The following is a 22,493-nucleotide window of genomic DNA, read 5'->3' on the forward strand; positions in this document are numbered from 1 at the left end:
ATATAGATATAGATATAGATTATTATTCTACCATAATAAATAAATAAATAAATCTATACCATAAACATTTGTCAGTGGTATTACATTAATGAACGTATATGTATACGTATATGTATTAATCTATAAAATATAAATATAGGGAAAATCGCAGTTTTGGTCCCCCAATTAGTATCAATTCTGCAATGTTGTACTCATCTCCCAATTTGAACACATTTGGTCCCCCAGTTATTGACCCATTAGTCAATTTAGTCTCTCCGTCAGTTGACAACCGTGACCTCCGTTTAGACCATGGGTAATTAAGGAATNCATTACATTGAATATAATACGCTACTTTCTTCCCCTTCCTCCGCCGAGTCGACCATTTCCGCCACCTCTGGACTTCAACCCTAAACCCGTATAACAGTTGTAACCCATTCGAAAAGAGCCGCCATTGACGCCATTGAGGACGCTATTGCTGAGCAATGACTAGTAGGAGGATTAGTGGGTTTGATACTACTCCTACCTGTAAGTAATCGAACCTAATTTTTTAGAACTATATGTTTGTTTGTTTTCTAGTTCGCATATGCAGTGTATATATATTGTCGGGTTCTTTATGTTAATGTTTGGTGGGGGCCTATGTTGGGTTCTTTATGTTAATGTTTGGTGGGGGCCTGTGTTGAATAGAAAAAGGGTAGAAAAAGGGGAAAAGCATACATTGTTGAATATAAAAAGGGGAAAGCATATGGGGACCATTTTGTTGGGTTGTTATGTTAAACCAAACACACTGTCAATTTTTCAATAGTTCATTTAAAGCAGTGCATAAAGTCTGTGTTGTTATTGTTTTGTGGGGACCAATGGAATTTGCCTATTTGACTTGAAGTAGTTGTTAGGTACTGTAAATATTACTTCTTTTACTGTTTTGTATAGATGTTGGTGAAGAACCCTCTGTCTTTACCATAAAACTCCATATTGGTGGAGATTTAGTATGGCATCCAACCACTGGTTATAAGGATGGAGGAGTTGAGTACTTTGACCATTTCAACTGCCATGAGGGTAGTTTACTAGATTTAAGGAGAATGGTAAAGCAACTCAGGTTTTGTGATAAAAAGGTGCAGTTTTGGGTTCTGGTTAAGGGTAAGGGTAGAAAGAACTCAAGAAAACCTGAACTTAAGCCTTTAATAAATGATGCAGACATTGTCAATTTAGTTGGAGATGTTCCACCTAACAAGGAGTTAGATATTTTTGTTGAACATTTATTTGATGATCAATGGGATTACGATGTAGAGATATCTAGGGAATTGGGAGATGATTGCTTACTATATGATGAGAGTAGTGAGAATGAAGTTGAGGTTGAGCAAGAAAGTGAAAATGAAGTTGAGGAAGACAACCTTATAGACTCTGGGACTAGTTCTAAGCAGGTTAATCCTAAGACTGGGCTGGACTGTGATGAGGTACAGGAAGTTGATTGTGAATTGTCTGAAGAGGTGTTGAGGAGTTTGGAGAATTCAGATGACTCTGATGGGGAATTGAATGTACTGGAGAATGTTTTCCAAGAGAGTGACCTTAAAAAAGAAGGCTTTAAGTTTGTGATTGGAATGATTTTCAAATCAGCAGATGAGTTTAAATGGGCTGTTAAGTATCATGAGGCAACAAGGAGAAAGGATATCCATTTTATAAAGAATGAAGGCAGGAGAGTAAGGGTGATTTGTAGACACAGTAGCATATGCAAGTGGACTATTTTTGCCTCAAGAAGCAATCCAGGAAGTCCATTTGCTGTTAAGACTTACTGTCCAGAGCACACATGTGGGGATCAAGATGAAAATAAAACAGTGAATTCTGGTTTTCTTGCCAAAATGTATAAAGATGACATCAAACTGAACACTGAATGGGGGAGAACACAGTTTCAAGAACATGTGAAGGCAAAGTTGAAATGTCATGTAAGTAAACACCAAGCTTATAGGGAAAAGCACAAGGTTCTAAAGCAACTAGAAGGGGATGATTCAGAGCAGTTCAAGCTACTTAACAGTTACTGTGATGAATTAAGAAGAAGCAACCCTAGAACTTATGTGAAGATGAAGGTTGACAGTGAGTTTAGTGTGAATGGAAGACCTAGGTTTCTGAGATTATATATTTGTTTTGCAGCCTGCAAAGAAGGATTTTTGAGGGGCTGTAGACCCTTTTTTGGGTTAGATGGTTGTCATCTAAAGGGTGCCCAGAAGGGAGGGCAGTTGTTGACTGCTGTAGGTGTAGATGGAGATAACAGCTTGTTCCCTATAGCCTTTGCTATTGTTGAGGGAGAATTAAAGGATAGCTGGACATGGTTTTTGGAGCAATTGGATAATGATCTTGATATATCAAGTAATCCTAATGCTTAGACACTTATTTCAGACAAACAAAAAGGACTTATACCAGCAGTTGAAGGCATGTTTCCTGGAATGGAGCATAGATTTTGTGTAAGGCATATGCATGCCAACTTTGTCAAGGATGGTTTCACTGGGAATGTACTGAAGCAAAAACTGTGGGCAGTGTGTAAAGCAACAACAGAGGCAGAGTACAAGAAGCAATTGGATGAATTAAAAGAGTTAAATGCTAAGGCTGCTGATTGGTTAGCTGCAAGAGATGCTAAACACTATTGTAAGGCATATTTCAGTACATTTCCTAAGACTGACATGCTTTTGAACAATTTGTGTGAATAATGGAATAGCAGTATCCTAAATTTCAGAGACAAACCTATTTTAACACTGTGTGAGAGATTAAGAATCTACCTTATGACTAGAATGCAAAAAAATAGAGAAAGGTTGAAGAGTCATAGTATGAAGATTTGTCCCAAGATATGCAAGTTGATTGAACAAGAAAAGGATAGGGCATCAAGATTCATTACTTATAAGTCTCATGAAAACATTTACCAAGTTGATGATGAGGACTTTAAGGCCTACAGGGTGGATTTAATGAATAGAAATTGCAGTTGTAGAAGATGGGACCTCACAGGCATCCCTTGTAGTCATGCCATTGCAGCTATAAGAAAACAAAGAGAAAGTCCAGAAGACTATGTACACAACTGTTATACAGTGGAGGCTTATTTGAGAGCATATGAGCCTGCAATTCAGCCTATCCTATCTTCAGTGTTGTGGCCCAAGTCCAATCTTCCAGATCCACTCCCCCCAAAATATAAGGCACAACCCGGGAGACCTAAGAAAAAGAGAAAGATCAACCCAATTGAAGAAAGCAAGAAAGGTACCACTGAAATGAAGACAAGGAAAGTTGGGGAAGTGAAAAGGTGCACTGTTTGTGGAGTTCAAGGCCATAATAAAAAAACTTGCAAAGGACTCAATCCACAGGTATTTTGTAAGTTCAATATATGTTATTCATTCTGGCCATAAGAGATTTTATTATGATAATGTTATGGACTGCTTTTGACTGTTGTAGGGAACTGATATGGATGAGGTAATTGCTGGGGAGAGTGATGTAGGAATTGAAGGCCAGTTTGAGGATATAGCAGTTGAGACACAAGTCCCATCTTTTGTTCTTGAGGAGATGGTAAGTACTAAACAAGTTTCATGAAATATTACTAGTATTATCTCAGTTCTAGTTACAATTTTTTTTTACTGAAATTTCAGGAGGTAATGAACTCTCAACCATCACAAGTAGTTCTGAACCAAGGCCCTCCAATGTCAAGCTTTATATCTTCTCAAATGCCAACTGGAAGTAGCAACCCCAGTGTCATCACAAGATTAGGGAGAAACTATGTAACTGTGGCAACCCTACAACAATCAAAAGCAGTCCAGAGAGAAACCAGAAAAAAGAAAGCAATTGAAAAGAAGAAGCAAAACTGACATTGGTGTTGCCTGGAAGTTGGATGTATTGCAAATATTTTGAACACATTATATTAGGGAAAACTGACATTTGGTCTGGTTTGGAGATTTGGAAATATTTTGTTAATATTAGATTAGGGAAAACTATGTCCCTTTGGTCTGGTTTGGTGATTTAGAAATATTTTTGTGAATATTAGATTAGGGAAAACTATGTCCCTTTGGTATGTGTTTGTAAACCAAGCTAATGTGTTAATGAATTGCTTTTGTCTAGTTTGTGGCTGTTGTTTTATTTGAATATGTTTGACAGGGTTGGTCATTTCTAAACACTAAACCAAGCTGCAGTGTTAATGAATGAATTGCTTTTGGTTTGGTTTGTGGCAAATATTTTATTTGAATATGTTTGACAACTTTGGTCATTTCTAAAGACTAAACCAAGCTGCAGTGTTAATGAATGAATTGCTTTTGGTTTTAAACCAAGCTGCAGTGTTAATGAATGAATTGCTTTTGGTTTGGTTTGTGGCAGCAGTGTTAATGAATGAATTGCTTTTGGTTTGGTTTGTGGCAAATATTTTATTTGAATATGTTTGACAGCTTTGGTCATTTCTAAACACTAAACCAAGCTGCAGTGTTAATGAATTGCTTTTGGTTTGGTTTGGTTTTAGTGGTTTTAAACAATACTGACAACTTTGGTAAGCAAACTAATGTACTCTGTTAAACAATACTGACAGGAGTTTCAATATGTAAGCCAAGTAATGCAACATGCCATTCAACATAGAAGTTGAGTTGGTTTAGCAGTGTTCACCCACAAAAAAAAAAACACATTGCTTACATAGTGAAATGCTACATCACTACCACTACCACTAATGTTTCAATCCTAGTTGAGTTGGAAAAACTTTGGAGTTGGTTCACCAGTGTTCCCCCACACCTTCAAACAAACAAGGGCAACTACAATTCCAACTGTAAACCCATAACAAAACTGAAATTTAGATTCCAACATCATCTTCTTAATCACACCATTGTCTTTCTCAATTACAGTTTGTAGCCTTTTGATTTCATTGTCCTTCTTGTCCAACCTCTTCAACAACCCTCTAATAATTCTGGATACACGTTCGGAGACATCGGAGTCAATCCATTCAAAAAACCAACAATTCCCATTACCCTGAAATTAAGGTATGGAGTTAAATTGTCATTCGAAACTTTCACAAATGGATTTAAAGTAAAATGCTTAAACTGTTATACTTACTCCATAATGTGGACAAGCTCTATATCTCTTCCCTGGATTGGCATCACTCCACGACATCTTTATCGGTGCCACTTCTCCGCACCAACAACGCACTTCGGGCATCCATTGCGTTGATTTGATAGAGCTTGAAGACATTGTCGAGCTTGGACCTGCTTCTATTCAAACGGGTTAGGGTTGAAATCCAATGGTTGCGAAAATGGTAGACTTGGCGGAGGAAGGGAAAAAATAAGTTTGCTTTTGTTCTAACTGGTTAGGGTTGAAGTCCAGAGGTGGCGGAAATGGTCGACTCGGCGGAGGAAGGGGAAGAAATAAGCGTATTATCTTCAAGGCAATGTGAAATTCCTTAATTACCCATGGTCTTAACGGAGGTCACGGTTGTCAACTGACGGAGGGACTAAATTGACTAATGGGTCAATAACTGGGGGACCAAATGTGTCCAAATTGGGAGATGAGTACAACATTGCAGAATTGATACTAATTGGGGAACCAAAACTGCGATTTTCCCTATAAATATACTATCATAATAATTTTATTTTTTGAAAAAATCATAATAATTAATTACCATAAACATTTTTCAGTGGTATTACATTAATGCATGTATATGTATTAATCTATAAAATACAAATATACTATCATAATAATTTTTTTTTGATAAAACACTATCATAATAATTAGCATAATTACTAATAAGGAATTACCATAATTACTAATAACTAATTGTTGGTCCCAAGGGGATGGGGTACAAGTCTAGAGGGGGGGGGGGGGNGGGGGGGGGGGGGTGAATAGACTTGTATAAGATTTTGCAAATCTTTTTCGACTTCTCGTGTGTATTGGACTTAGGATGTTTAGGTCCGATACCTCATAAGATGAAGACAAAGTTTTATGCGCAGCGGAAAGGTTATCCCCTTTTAGTTAGCATGAGTTTGAGTTAGTTCGAGAGGTGCGGTTATATGTAGTGCAGTTCGAGAGTTAGATAGCGAGAGATAAAAGCAGAAAGTAAATGCGAGAGAGATTTTTAAGTGGTTCGGCCAACCTGCCTACATCCACTCTTCTTCCAGAAACTCCCTGGAAGGATTGCACTAAAACTTCCCTTTTTAGTACAATATCGAGCGCTTGAGCTTTGATCACGAAGCCCGCCTCAAGCCTCAGGTTTTTCGCCCCGCTTCTTGTTACTCCACCTATCGAGCACTTGAGCTTTGATCACCAAGCCCGCCTCAAGCCTCAGGATCTTCACAAGACAGCTCCTAGGTTACTCCGCCTCTCCTCAGGTTTTTCTCCCCGCTTCCAGTTACTCCACCTCTCGAGCAGTTGAGCTTTGATCACCAAGCCCGCCTCAAGCCTCAGGATCTTCACTAGACAGCTGCCAGGTTACTCCGCCTCTTCTTGCTTAATCCAAAGCAAGGACCTTTGGTTGTCACAGTTGAGTGTAACAAGCTCCAATCTGACCAAAAGCTATCGTTGAATCAACTTCGATGTAGAGCTGCTTCGGTCACCTTCTAGATGTATAGCAGTTTAAGCTTTGTAACTCTCTCAAACACTAAGATGTGTTTTCTCGCTATTTTGAATATCAGGATGATATTCCGGATTGAGCTCAGGCACTTGAACGTTTTAAATAGACACCTCTTAAGATTTTCAGAATGAACTTACTTCTTCTGACCAAGACTTCCCCCTCTCTCTTTTAACTTGTGTCTTCACGTCCTTTTTATATGAGAGTTAAGGAATAATTCCGTTGGAGGGAAAATTATTCCGTTTGAAATTTGTCTCCCATGATGTGTATGGGACTTGCATCGTTTCAGCATTTTTCATGGAGTGGTGGTCTTGTAACTTGAACCTTTTGTTTGGTAGTGGATATTCCATAATCCACTTTCTTGAGTCCATGCTCCACTTGCTACTTTTGGTAAAAGTTACTCTTTTTAAATTCCCATTGATCCTCGTTTTAGGGAATAAGACTAACTTTGGACTAGTGCACCTTCTATCCGTTTGTTGTGGAATTCTGATGTGGCATCCACTTCTGGCACCTCCTTAATATTTTATCTCCATGATATTCTTCTTCTCCAAACTTTATTCATGCTTCCTGACCGTCATTCAGCCTTTTGGAGAAATGTCAGTTTATCGAGACCAAGATTAATGTCTCGATTTTTTGATGTCTTGATCCCCATGTATCGAGAGATCTATCTCTCGAACTCTGCTTATGTCTCGAACTGGGTTATTGTATCGAGAGATCCTATCTCTCGGACTCTGCTTATGTCTCGAGACTTAGTTGATGTCTCGCAGACCCTTATTCCTCCAGTGTTGTCCCGTGCCTTCTTCTGATCTATCTATGGGATTACAACACGAGACTTTCTAAGATGTTCACACAAGTTTACCTTAAGCTTAAATATTTTCTGAGTTGAGCTCAAGTTACCCGGTTGTATTTTCGCTCTTAGTTTACTTGTCGAACTTACATTGATTCCTATCTTTCGAGACTTAGGGGATTCTAAGATACATTTTGGTATCATCAAAACCTAATACATTATGTTCCTAACACTAATTACCAATCTATACTATATATAATATATTATGATTACCATAATTACTAATATTATGATAAAATAATATTAATTAATTATAATTAGAATAATAATTACCATATTACTAAAATGCCCCAACGTTTGGGCGGGAAATTTTTGAGAAGGATAATGCTTTTATATATAGTATAGATTATTATTATTATTATTATTATTATTATTATTATTATTTTTTTCATCATCATCATCATCGTCATCGTCATCTTATAAATTTAAATTTTTATTTTTGTGTTTACAATACTTTTGATGTAGTTTTATATACTAATTAGTGTTTTTTTAGTTACAGATGCACCTAAGAAATTAGGTTATCACGAATAAAAAAAAAAAGAAAGTAAAATAATAAGGCATTAAAATGTATGATATAATAATATAGTTTAACTTTCTATATATTTAGTCAAGTGTGTATTTTTTAATTTATAGCATACAAAATTAAAACTAAATTATTTATGGTTAATATATAGTCCATAATCATGTACATATTTAAATAAATTTATAAACAAAATTTATATTTATTCCTAATTATATTTTTTATATATTATAATTTCAACAAATATAAATAATATTTAAGGAAATTATACTTAGAAAAATCAAAATATGTAAATTTTAAATTTTGTATGAGAAGATTTAGACCCTAATATGACATATTTAGGGATTTTCGAATTAAGGGTTCATTTGAAAACCCGAAAAATGAGGCCCAGAAGTCATTTTCTAAATTTTCCTATGTTTGGGTATTTAAGAAAAATAAAGTCAAAGGAAAATATTCATTTTGGTCAATGGAAAAAGACTCAATTTGACGAAAAATGTCTTTCTCGATTTTTAGTTGGAAGAAATTTTTCGAATTCTTTATTTTCCCGTATTTATTTTCTCTCTCATCTCTTTTCGAGTTAAGGCATGTTTTAAAATTAAATTTTCTTAACGAGTAACCATTTTAGAAATCAATGTGTATAATTATAACAATGATCACAATTCTATATAAAAAATGTACATATTTTCATAGCGTACAAAATACTATAAATATAACATATGCCTACATAAATAGATAAAAAGTGATATTGATAATACTTTTGTTATTATATAGATATAGATAAGTATCCTATCATATTCTTTCTTGTATGCAAAAACATTTCTATTTTAAAATTTTGCATAAACTTTTGTTTGTTATCATAAATAGCAAATAAATCATAGATGTTTGAAAACCCCTTAGTTTTGTTATTACTCTCTAAACATTTTCCAAATCCTTAAATAATGTAGCATAATTAAAATGATCATCATTTAAATAGTATGTCCATGTTTACTAAGTTCATAGCAGACGTTGGTTCAACGTTTGTGGATATAAGATAAGTTTTTAACAAATATGTTGAAATTTTATTTCTTCTAGTTCTATTATTTCTTCTTCATTTTAAATGGATAGATCTAATGAGATATCATTCTTAAATATGTGTTTTTGAGAGAGTAACATAGCTACAACTCATATACATCTAGAAGGTGATCAAAGCTGCTCAACAAAGAAGATTATCCAACGATAGCTCTTGATCAGATTGGAGATTGTTACACAACCTGTGAAAACTGGAACAACCTTGCTTTGGAGAAGGCAAGAAGAGGCGGAGTAACCTGGGAGTTGTCTTGTGAAGATCTTGAGTCTTGAGGCGGGCTTGGTGATCAAAGCTCAAGTGCTCGAGAGGTGGAGTAACAAGAAGCGGGGTGAAAAACCTGAGGCTTGAGGCGGGCTTCGTGATCAAAGCTCAAGCGCTCGATATTGTACTAAACAGGGAAGTTTTAGTGCAATCCTTCTAGGGAGTTTCTAGAAGAAGAGTGGACGTAGGCGGGTTGGCCGAACCACTTAAAAATCTCTCTCGCATTTACTTTCTGCTTTTATCTCTCGCTAACCTATCTCTCGAACTGCACTGCATATAATCACACCTCTCGAACTAACTCAAACTCGTGCTAATTAAAAGGGGATAACTTTTCCGCTGCACATAAAACTTTGTCTTCATCTTGTGAGGTGTTGGACCTAAACATCCTAAGTCCAATACACACGAGAGGTCGAAAAGATTTGCAAAATCTTATACAAGTCTATTCACCCCCCCTCTAGACTTGTACCCCATCCCCTCGGGACCAACAATTGGTATCAGAGCCAGGTTCTCTGATCGATATAAACCTTCGCTTATATTTCCTAGCGATCTTTCTTTGAAATTTCCTCAAAAGTTTTTTTCTAAAGCACGAGATAAATTTTTAATATGGATAGCATGTTGTTGAGACATCTCCTTTTTGATCTTAGCAGGTTCGATAACTGGAAAACACGCATGCTTGCGTACTTATCAGCCCTCCATGATGAGATGGCCTTTTATAAAGTCTGGACCAGTCAAAATCCTAATGGTCAGCACTGCTGCAGAACAAACTAAAGACACACCAAAGTACGTTCCAAAACCTAAGGAAGAATGGACGAGCGATGATAAGAAGAGAAACAACCTTGACAACATTGCCAAGGACATTCTCTTCAGAGCAATAGACGAAACCGTCTTCCCCAGAGTAAGAAAGTGCAACACAGCCAAAGAGGTATGGGACACCTTGATGTTAATTAGTGAAGGTGACGAACAGGAAAAGGAGAACAAGCTCACCGTGGCAATGAAGAGATTCGAGGACTTCAAGATGAAGCCAGGAGAGAGCATCGACAGCATGGAATCTCGGTTCATGAAGCTCTCAACCGAGATCAGCGACCTCGAGAAGGAGATCCCACAGAAGGAGTTGAACCTGAAGGTCCTACGAGGCCTTACCAAGGAGTGGGAAATGAAGGTGATCACAATGCGAGATCACAGAGATCTAAAGAACACCACAACCGACTAACTCTTCTGAGATCTCAAAGCCTTCGAATTCGAGATGTTCCCGAGAGATGAGGACGTAGTGGACCGTCGGAACGTTGCACTTGTTGCTGATCAACCATCCTCATCCTCAAGGTCAGACCCTAATCCTATGAATCTTATGTCTGACGAACAATTTGCTCTCTTCATGAGGAAGTTCAAGAAATTCATGAAGAAGAAGACACCAGAGAGCAACACAAGTTCACCTTCCTCCTCAAGAAGGAAAAATGAGAGATATCCATCCAGAAGGACGGAGGAAGACAATCAGGGTCTATGCTACAATTGTAGAAGACTGGGACATTTCAAGGCCGAATGCCCTTACCCTCCAGTAAGCAAATATCAAGGCCAAGAAGGTAAGGATTCCAAGAGAATGGAGGAGTCTAGGGAGAAGCCAACACAAGGTGGCTTCAAAGGAGCATCAAAGACACATTTGCGCAGGAAGGCGCTTGTTGCTGAGGAACTCGAGAAGGCAGTCGAGGAATCCAAGACATCGAGCTCAAGCGAAGATAACAGCAGCTCAGAGGATGAGAGGGGGCTCATCTACCTATACACTACAGAAGAGGAGGATCAATGCTTAATGGCCATAGATAATGAGGTAACCTCCACTTCTACATCTCGCTGCTCTACTTCTACCTCTCGATGTTCTTCTTTTAGAAGCGATGAGGACCCCTTCGAGACCATAGAATTGCTTGGAAGGGATCTCAATATCGCTAACAGCACTCATGCTAAGATAATGGAAGAAAACAGCAAGCTAATTGCTGAACGAGAGATGCTTAAGAATGTCTCAAAAGAGAATTCAGAGCTAACTCTCAAAATAAGCAACTTAGAAGCTGAAATAATCCAGCTTAAGGAAGAGTGCAAAGCTCGAGAGACTAGAGAGCTTAATCTTAGAGAGGTCATTGCATCATACACTAATTCCTCCAAAGTTATGGAGAAATGGTAAATGATCATAGGCCTACCAGTGACAGAACCAGTCTCGGGTTTCGTCAAAACTGTCTCTCGAGAGATAAGCAGACCAACGGTTTGGGAACTTCAAATAATGAAGGATCTCAACCCAAACCGAATAAGGGTCGTAAATGACCAACCGAAAAGACCAGAGTAGCTATTCATAAACTGTCCCTATACACCAGCAATGGAAAGTATAGGAAAGCTACGAAGAATGGCCGGGTTAATCATATCGAGAGGTCACCTAGCCACCTCTCGCAAGGCCATTCTAAGTACAAGAGAAGCTACATTCCATATAATGCGCCTCAAGGCAAATATGGAAGGTTTGAGATCCATAAAGATAGGAACTCACGGATGTGGGAAGACAGACACTACCCATCCGATGAGGATTGGTCACAAGAATATGAACCATGGAAGAAACCTCAGTTGCAACGGTACCACGTGACCAAACAGGCCATGAAGGGCATGTTGTGAAAATTCGAGGTCAGGCCTCAACCAAAACTGATCTATGCACCAAAAAGGCCCAGAGTCTTTGCTAGCATTTCTTATGATTATCAATCGTTTAATGGCTACATTGCACCTAAGCCTGGAGTAATGGGCTCAAGGTATAAATGGATGCCTAAACTCACTAATCATTTAGGACCCAAAGTTTGGGTACCTAAATCTGCTTGATTTCCTTGCAGGACACCAGGGACATATGGTTCATTGACAGTGGATGTTCGAGACATATGACGGGAAATCTTACATTGCTGGAGAACATCCATCCTATCGAAGGTCCCTTGGTGACATTTGGCGACAATGAGAAGAAAGGACGCACGAAGGCTGTTGGTGAGATCCATAAGAATGAATTGGTGATCAAGGAGGTATCTTATGTTGAAGGGCTCAAGTTCAACCTCCTGAGCACAAGTCAATTTTGTGACAAAGGCTACAAGGTCATCTTCACCAAAAGCAAGTGCCGGATCATTCAAGAGGAATCTCTCGAAGTCGTCTTGGAAGCAGCAAGGAAAGGAAACATGTACATAGTGGATTGGAGATCTGCCAAACCATCCCTATGTATGCTAGCAAGGAGCAAAGAAGACTTATGCTGGGATTGGCACAATAAGCTTAGTCATCTAAACTTCAAAACCATCAACAAGCTTACTAAGAGGAACTTGGTGGAAGGACTGCCTAAAGTAACGTTTCGAAAAGACAAGATTTGCGAGGCATGTCAACGTTGCAAACAGATCAAATCCTCTTTCAAAACCAAAGCCGAGACATCGTCTACTAGACCATTAAGTCTTCTCCATATGGACTTATTTGGCCCAGTAGACCCACCCAACATGAGAGGAAGGAAGTACACTCTTGTGGTAGTAGATGACTACACAAGATTCACCTGGACCGTGTTCTTAACCAAGAAAAGCGAGACAAAAGTTGCCTTACCAAATCTTCTAAGGCAANGCTTAATGGCCATAGATAATGAGGTAACCTCCACTTCTACATCTCGCTGCTCTACTTCTACCTCTCGATGTTCTTCTTTTAGAAGCGATGAGGACCCCTTCGAGACCATAGAATTGCTTGGAAGGGATCTCAATATCGCTAACAGCACTCATGCTAAGATAATGGAAGAAAACAGCAAGCTAATTGCTGAACGAGAGATGCTTAAGAATGTCTCAAAAGAGAATTCAGAGCTAACTCTCAAAATAAGCAACTTAGAAGCTGAAATAATCCAGCTTAAGGAAGAGTGCAAAGCTCGAGAGACTAGAGAGCTTAATCTTAGAGAGGTCATTGCATCATACACTAATTCCTCCAAAGTTATGGAGAAATGGTAAATGATCATAGGCCTACCAGTGACAGAACCAGTCTCGGGTTTCGTCAAAACTGTCTCTCGAGAGATAAGCAGACCAACGGTTTGGGAACTTCAAATAATGAAGGATCTCAACCCAAACCGAATAAGGGTCGTAAATGACCAACCGAAAAGACCAGAGTAGCTATTCATAAACTGTCCCTATACACCAGCAATGGAAAGTATAGGAAAGCTACGAAGAATGGCCGGGTTAATCATATCGAGAGGTCACCTAGCCACCTCTCGCAAGGCCATTCTAAGTACAAGAGAAGCTACATTCCATATAATGCGCCTCAAGGCAAATATGGAAGGTTTGAGATCCATAAAGATAGGAACTCACGGATGTGGGAAGACAGACACTACCCATCCGATGAGGATTGGTCACAAGAATATGAACCATGGAAGAAACCTCAGTTGCAACGGTACCACGTGACCAAACAGGCCATGAAGGGCATGTTGTGAAAATTCGAGGTCAGGCCTCAACCAAAACTGATCTATGCACCAAAAAGGCCCAGAGTCTTTGCTAGCATTTCTTATGATTATCAATCGTTTAATGGCTACATTGCACCTAAGCCTGGAGTAATGGGCTCAAGGTATAAATGGATGCCTAAACTCACTAATCATTTAGGACCCAAAGTTTGGGTACCTAAATCTGCTTGATTTCCTTGCAGGACACCAGGGACATATGGTTCATTGACAGTGGATGTTCGAGACATATGACGGGAAATCTTACATTGCTGGAGAACATCCATCCTATCGAAGGTCCCTTGGTGACATTTGGCGACAATGAGAAGAAAGGACGCACGAAGGCTGTTGGTGAGATCCATAAGAATGAATTGGTGATCAAGGAGGTATCTTATGTTGAAGGGCTCAAGTTCAACCTCCTGAGCACAAGTCAATTTTGTGACAAAGGCTACAAGGTCATCTTCACCAAAAGCAAGTGCCGGATCATTCAAGAGGAATCTCTCGAAGTCGTCTTGGAAGCAGCAAGGAAAGGAAACATGTACATAGTGGATTGGAGATCTGCCAAACCATCCCTATGTATGCTAGCAAGGAGCAAAGAAGACTTATGCTGGGATTGGCACAATAAGCTTAGTCATCTAAACTTCAAAACCATCAACAAGCTTACTAAGAGGAACTTGGTGGAAGGACTGCCTAAAGTAACGTTTCGAAAAGACAAGATTTGCGAGGCATGTCAACGTTGCAAACAGATCAAATCCTCTTTCAAAACCAAAGCCGAGACATCGTCTACTAGACCATTAAGTCTTCTCCATATGGACTTATTTGGCCCAGTAGACCCACCCAACATGAGAGGAAGGAAGTACACTCTTGTGGTAGTAGATGACTACACAAGATTCACCTGGACCGTGTTCTTAACCAAGAAAAGCGAGACAAAAGTTGCCTTACCAAATCTTCTAAGGCAAGTTCAAGTAGAGAAGGATGTCTCGATACTCAAAATTCGGTCAGATCAAGTTGGAGAGTTCGTTAATCAAGTTATCGAAAGCTATTGCAACGAGAACGGGATCCATCATCAGTTGTCAGCTGCTCGAACACCTCAACAAAATGGCGTTGCTGAAAGGAGGAACAGAACTCTCAAGGAAGCTGCAAGGACCATGCTTTCACAAGCCAACATACCACAAGGATTTTGGGCTGAAGCAGTCAACACAGCATGCTACACCCAAAATCGGTCCTTGATCGTGAAAGGAGCTGGAAAGACTCCGTATGAGCTGTGGAACGGAAAGAAACCGAATGTAAGCTACTTTCACACATTTGGATGCAAATGCTATGTCCACAACAATGGAAAGACTCATCTAAGAACCTTTGACGAGAAAGTAGACGATGGAGTAGTTCTGGGATACTCATCGACAAGCAAGGCATTCAGAGTCTTCAACAAGCGGAGATTGGTGGTTGAAGAGTCCATACATGTCTCTTTTGATGATAAGGCATCAGTAGATCAACCATCAAAGCCAGTAGAAACAGCTGAAAACTCTGGAGAAATTCAGCCAGAAACATTCGAGAGATCAAATGTACCTCTCGATGGGAAGCAACCAACAGTTCGAGACGCAGCAGAACTTCAGTTAGAATCAGATGATGAAGAGATCGCAATGAAGAATGTTCCTGACTCAGTTGATCCAATCCAGATCATAGATGAACCTCCCACATCTCAACCTACAACCGAGGAGTCAACTGAGGAGCCACAACCCGATCTAAGATGGTTGAGAAGTCACCCCGCTGGTCAAGTAATCGGAGATATACGTGATAAAGTTTGAACCAGATTAGCATATAGAGAAAGCATGATCGCTTGCTTTTTGTCTCAAATAGAGCCTAAGGTGATTGATGAGGCTCTAAATGATCCAGATTGGGTGCAAGCCATGCAAGAGAAACTCCATCAATTCGAAAGGAACGAAGTATGGGAACTAGTTCCGAGACCTCACCATCAGAACGTGATTGGAACAAAGTGGTTTTCATAAACAAGATGAATGAGGATGGAGTTATTGTTAGGAACAAGGCCAGACTTGTTGCTAAAGGTTACTGCCAAGAGGAAGGAATAGATTTTGATGAAACCTTCACTCCGGTGGCACGTCTCGAAGCTATTCGCATCTTTCTCGTATATGCCGCCTTCAAAGACTTCAAAGTGTATCAAATGGATGTCAAGAGCGCTTTTCTGAACGGACTTCTTGAAGAAGAGGTGTACGTTGAACAACCTCCGGGTTTCTTGAAGGACGTGGGAGCTGACAAAGTATACAAGTTGAAGAAGGCACTTTACGGCTTAAAACAAGCTCCGAGAGCTTGGTACGATACCTTATCTTCTTTTCTACTTCAGTGTGGGTTCACCAAAGGCCTAGTGGACAAAACATTGTTTAGAATCAAGGATGGGGATCATATCCTATTGGTGCAAATCTATGTGGGTGATATCATTTTTGGAAGTACCAATCCAAACTTGTGCGAGAAGTTATCCAGTTTGATGAAAGGGAAGTTCGAGATGAGCATGATGGGAGAGCTCAATTACTTCCTTGGATTACAAGTGAGACAGCTTAAGGAAGGTATTTTCATCAACCAGGAGAAATACACCAAGGATCTGCTTAGGAAATACAATATAGAAGGGAAATCCTCAGTCAAAATACCTATGGGAACCTCTCTACGTATCGACGTTGATAGTGAAGGTCGAGAGGTCGATCAGACTACATATCGAGGTATCATCGGATCTCTTCTTTATTTAACTGCAAGTAGACCAGATATATCCTTTGCAGTAGGTGTATGTGCTAGATTTCAGGCAAGTCCTAAGGAAAGTCATCTCAATGCATCTAAAAAGATCCTTAGATATCTCAAGGGTACGCAAGGTGTTGGACTTTGGTATTCGAGAGGTGGATCTTTCGAACTTGCAGGATATTCAGATGCGAACTTTGCTGGTTGCAAAATTGATCGAAAGAGCACATCTGGGACATGTCAGTTTCTAGGTGGGAGACTTGTCTCATAGTTTAGCAAGAAACAACATTCGATAGCTACAAGCACCGCTGAGGCAGAATATGTAGCAGCCGGAAGTTGTTGTGCTCAGATTTTATGGATGAAGCAACAATTACTTGACTATGGTGTTGAGTGTAAGGAAGTTAAAATTATGCGTGACAACACAAGTGCCATAGCTATTACTCAAAATCCAGTGCTACACTCAAGGATGAAACATATTGATATCAAGTATCATTTCATCCGAGATCACGTTGAGAAAAAGGATATAGTGTTGGAATATGTTGCAACGGAGGAGCAACTAGCAGATATTTTCACAAAGGCATTGTGTGAAAATAGGTTTTCTCAACTAAGGTTAGAATTGGGTTGAATGGTCAAATCTTATCTCCTTGTATTTAGTGCCATGAACTGTTTCGCATGTGAGGGGCGGTTACATCAACTTTATGGCAGCTTTGGAGTTACACAACATTGAATGGTCATTCATGTAGCATCCCGTGACTCCAACAACACCTAAGTTCTTGCTATAAAATGGTGCTTCTTCCTCAGTTCATATCATCAACTCCTTCATGGAGAAAAAGAAAGGAAAAGATGATATACCATTTTGGTATAGAGGAAAGAAATCAGTAGTTAAGTCCATAGACTTTCAAGGAGAAAACTATCCAAAATTGATGAAGGATGGAAAGATTGCGAAGCTTCCTGATAATCCAAGCAAGTATCCTATTCTCATCCAAGGTGAATGGATCCCCAAATGCGAGGAGATCCTCAAAGGTGGGATACTGGAATCAGGAGAAGAGTCTCGTATAAGTGGACCTCCCACAGCTGCACATTCTGGAAAAGGAACTCCCTCAACCAAATGGAGAACCAAGGGAAAGGGAGAAGGAGCTAGTGAGGAGTGCAGCAGTAGAGAGGGAGAGAAGAACAAGAAGAATTAGCCACCTCTAGTTCTGTAACTGGAATAAATAGGATTTTAGATGGCTAGTTCCTGCTTTAACGTTTGAAACCTTAAAGGCAGTCTGTTGCTTAAAAGGCACCTTTAGGGAATCAAATAATATATTGATTCATATGTAATGTATTTGGAAATCACTAAATGAACTTAAGGAAATGTTCTAAGTGATATCTTTTGAATGAATCAACCTTGTTCTCTACCGCAATCTATGTTCGAAAGGTCAATCGAGAGATACGAAAGTCAGTTTGTCCAAATACGATATGTCTCGAAGAAGGGTAGTTCGAGAGATCACTTCGAAAGATAACAAACTGACAGTGTATATAGTTTGGAAGAATAAGGAGGGTTAGGGATCAATCACTCAGGGGGAAGATCCTTAACCATATATTCATACTTCTATGGAACAAACCAGATCAAGAAGACGGAGGAATAAGGAGGTTTAGGGATCAATCACTCAGGGGGAATATCCTTAAACTAGCAAGGAGTTTCTTCACCTTCGAGAGGTGAAGTCTGAGAGTTCCAACGGACACATGTGGAAACGGCTAATTTGGAAATCAATATTAGCCACGTGGTCTTCGGTTACTGACGGTTTTTCCTATTTTTAGGGGCATTATCTTGATTAGTGGGAGCATGCTCATAAAGTTTTTTTTCTTATAACCCCACTTTCTTGAATCCCAAACCGTCCCATGCTTTATCAAAAATACCCTTACTATATAACCTTCTCATAACCGTTATAAAGGGGCATTTCTGACCTTTCATTCTTTTTAAATTAACCGGGATCACCAATCGGGTCAAGTTCTCAACCGCACCCATCTATCCGACCCATATTCACTCTCTATAAAAGCTTTAACCCGTCTTCCTTACCCGACATTAAGCAAAATTCGTTTACCCAAATTCCCAAATCCTAAACACTATACACATTCCCTCCAAAACTCCAAATTAAACTAAATAAGCATAATAGATTAAAAGAAGAAGAAATGTAAATAACATAAAGCATAAAGAAAATAAACTTGCATAAGGTAAATAAAACTACACTACAAAGATGAAAGAAATAAATTCTACTCTACTCTACTACTTGGTTCTACATTGTAGGAAGCTTGGTATGGAATGGTGTGTGATGGTGTTCTTTCTCCTGCAAGGAAGACCTCTATTTATACTTGTTCATGAGGAGGCAAAGCATGATGGGTATTGGTTGGCAAATTGCAAAAGTGAGGTGCCCACAACATGGTGTATAATGCACATGATTTGTGAAGGCACATGGAGTCCATGTTCTACCAGATTTGGAGTTTATGGCCCTAATCATAGCTGTAGATCTTTAAATCTTCTTTCCAATGCCGTTTGAATCATCCCATTTGGATATTTCTATAATCAGATATGACCAAAATACCGAGCAGTGGTCAGATTAGGACGAAATCTGGAACTTCGAATTCAAGGCTGCTTTTGACCATTTTTCGGTCAGAATTACAAATTTCAAGGCTGCTTTTGACCATTTTTCGGTCAGAATTACAAATTTCAAGGCTGCTTTTGACCATTTTTCGGTCAGAATTACAAATTTCAAGGCTGCTTTTGACCATTTTTCGGTCAGAATTACAAATTTCGAGGCTGCTTTTGACCATTTTTCGGTCAGAATTACAAATTTCGTATCTCCTTTTGACCATTTTTCGGTCAGAATTACAAATTTCGTATCTCTGGAAAAGTTGTAGCCCTTGAAGTCTTCTTTCTAATGGTTCAAGAATCACTTAATATGGACATTCCTAGATTGAGATATTGTTGAATTACCGAGCAGTGGGTAAATTATGCGTAAATTTCAGCTCATTATTATTTTGCTCCACTTTTGTCTTGATTTGTCCTTGTGATCAAGACCATTAAAAATACCATTCTTTTGACTCCATTATTGGCTGATCTTCATGATGAAAATGGACCTAATCTTCTTTGCTTTTGTCTTCCACTTTAATTCATCATCATCCATCTTCTCACTTTTGTTCTTGTCCCTTCATGATTCTTTACATCTTCATGATTTTCCTGATATTTCCACAAGCAATTAAAAACATTAGGATGACTCATTAAAGATGAATATTACAAATTAAACTTAGATTTTCTCTAAATCATCCAATTAAATGCAATATGACCTAATTTTCTTTACTTTATTCCAAATAAGGTGATTGTTGCAAACATTAATCAAAGTAAAGAAAATTAAGGTTATATTGAACACAATTTATACATTCTAGTGGACAAATAAGGTTAAATATGGAGATTAAATATGATCAAATATGCACTTATCAAGTAACACCATCGTCTACTGTATGCCATACATAGACCCTTTGTTATTTTGTTTATACTAAACTCGTTGGTTTATCATTGTATGAGCAAAACATCACATGCCAATATTTCAGGCTTATTGTTTTTACCATACAAGGATCTTACCAAGCTACCCACTTTCTTTCATAGTGTGGAACCAACAAAGCCCTTAGGCTGTTCCTTGACTATAAAGAAATGGTTATTCAATCCACTTGATGAACTTCCAAATCCCACACCGTGGTTGAGGCAAGTATCATCTTTATGGATTTTTATTCTCACACAAGAGAATACACATTAAAGTAATCAAGGCACTCGCAAGTAATTTTCAATTACTGACCTGCCCTTATACTTCAATGAAATTAACCAGTTTTATCTTCCAACCCGATGATCCACCTAGGATCCAAAGGTTTTACAACCCGGAGGAAGAGCAACCAGTTCTGAAGTATGATTCTCTATGACAGAATCTACTTCACCTTACAGCCTCTTTTTGGTACAAAACCAATTTGCACCCTTTGAACCAGCCCACCACTAATCAGGAGATTAATTCTTAGAATTTGTATTGGATTTAACTTGAAGTTAATTCTGTAATGTTCAGAATTATTCCCTTAATAGCTTGGCCGGTCACGAGAGGTGACTTTGTCCATTCACGAGAGGTAAACTTATTTTACTTCTCATGGACATCCGTAGAAAACACAATTTCTATATCTATTCGAGGCTTTATTTTCTAACAAGCCGTGTTAGAAAACCTTATCCAATTTCTGTTGGTCCCAAGGGGATGGGGTACAAGTCTAGAGGGGGGGGGGNCTGCTTTTGACCATTTTTCGGTCAGAATTACAAATTTCGTATCTCTGGAAAAGTTGTAGCCCTTGAAGTCTTCTTTCTAATGGTTCAAGAATCACTTAATATGGACATTCCTAGATTGAGATATTGTTGAATTACCGAGCAGTGGGTAAATTATGCGTAAATTTCAGCTCATTATTATTTTGCTCCACTTTTGTCTTGATTTGTCCTTGTGATCAAGACCATTAAAAATACCATTCTTTTGACTCCATTATTGGCTGATCTTCATGATGAAAATGGACCTAATCTTCTTTGCTTTTGTCTTCCACTTTAATTCATCATCATCCATCTTCTCACTTTTGTTCTTGTCCCTTCATGATTCTTTACATCTTCATGATTTTCCTGATATTTCCACAAGCAATTAAAAACATTAGGATGACTCATTAAAGATGAATATTACAAATTAAACTTAGATTTTCTCTAAATCATCCAATTAAATGCAATATGACCTAATTTTCTTTACTTTATTCCAAATAAGGTGATTGTTGCAAACATTAATCAAAGTAAAGAAAATTAAGGTTATATTGAACACAATTTATACATTCTAGTGGACAAATAAGGTTAAATATGGAGATTAAATATGATCAAATATGCACTTATCAAGTAACACCATCGTCTACTGTATGCCATACATAGACCCTTTGTTATTTTGTTTATACTAAACTCGTTGGTTTATCATTGTATGAGCAAAACATCACATGCCAATATTTCAGGCTTATTGTTTTTACCATACAAGGATCTTACCAAGCTACCCACTTTCTTTCATAGTGTGGAACCAACAAAGCCCTTAGGCTGTTCCTTGACTATAAAGAAATGGTTATTCAATCCACTTGATGAACTTCCAAATCCCACACCGTGGTTGAGGCAAGTATCATCTTTATGGATTTTTATTCTCACACAAGAGAATACACATTAAAGTAATCAAGGCACTCGCAAGTAATTTTCAATTACTGACCTGCCCTTATACTTCAATGAAATTAACCAGTTTTATCTTCCAACCCGATGATCCACCTAGGATCCAAAGGTTTTACAACCCGGAGGAAGAGCAACCAGTTCTGAAGTATGATTCTCTATGACAGAATCTACTTCACCTTACAGCCTCTTTTTGGTACAAAACCAATTTGCACCCTTTGAACCAGCCCACCACTAATCAGGAGATTAATTCTTAGAATTTGTATTGGATTTAACTTGAAGTTAATTCTGTAATGTTCAGAATTATTCCCTTAATAGCTTGGCCGGTCACGAGAGGTGACTTTGTCCATTCACGAGAGGTAAACTTATTTTACTTCTCATGGACATCCGTAGAAAACACAATTTCTATATCTATTCGAGGCTTTATTTTCTAACAAGCCGTGTTAGAAAACCTTATCCAATTTCTGTTGGTCCCAAGGGGATGGGGTACAAGTCTAGAGGGGGGGGGGTGAATAGACTTGTATAAGATTTTGCAAATCTTTTCAACCTCTCGTGTGTATTGAACTTAGGATGTTTAGGTTTGATACCTCACGAGGTGAAGACAAAGTTTTATGCGCAGCGGAAATGTTATCCCCTTTTAGTTAGCACGAGTTTAAGTTAGTTCGAGAAGTGCGTTTATATGCAGTGCAATCGAGAGGTTAGCGAGAGATAAAAGCAGTAAGTAAATGCAAGAGAGATTTTTAAGTGGTTCGGCCAACCCGCCTACGTCCACTCTTCTTCCAGAAACTCCCTGGAAGGATTGCACTAAAAAA

The 22,493-nt window shown here is 38.6% G+C and overlaps 1 protein-coding gene across 1 annotated transcript; it reads left to right on the forward strand.

Annotated features, from left to right (window-relative positions):
* Window positions 1-461: 461 nt before the first annotated feature.
* LOC116015956 lies at window positions 462-2,354 on the forward strand. Its single transcript, XM_031256122.1, has 2 exons — window positions 462-504; window positions 907-2,354. The coding sequence occupies exons 1-2, from the start codon at window positions 462-464 to the stop codon at window positions 2,352-2,354; spliced, it is 1,491 nt and encodes a 496-aa protein (XP_031111982.1).
* Window positions 2,355-22,493: the final 20,139 nt, after the last annotated feature.

The sequence above is a fragment of the Ipomoea triloba genome, chromosome 4 (genome assembly GCF_003576645.1).
Source record: "Ipomoea triloba cultivar NCNSP0323 chromosome 4, ASM357664v1".
Taxonomy (NCBI): domain Eukaryota; kingdom Viridiplantae; phylum Streptophyta; class Magnoliopsida; order Solanales; family Convolvulaceae; genus Ipomoea; species Ipomoea triloba.

Bases quoted from the DNA above. Each gene is read 5' to 3' on its own strand.
- LOC116015956 (XM_031256122.1), top strand. From the start codon at position 462: ATGACTAGTAGGAGGATTAGTGGGTTTGATACTACTCCTACCT. The intron at 505-906 runs GTAAGTAATCGA...TGTTTTGTATAG, and splicing joins GTTTGATACTACTCCTACCT to ATGTTGGTGAAGAACCCTCT.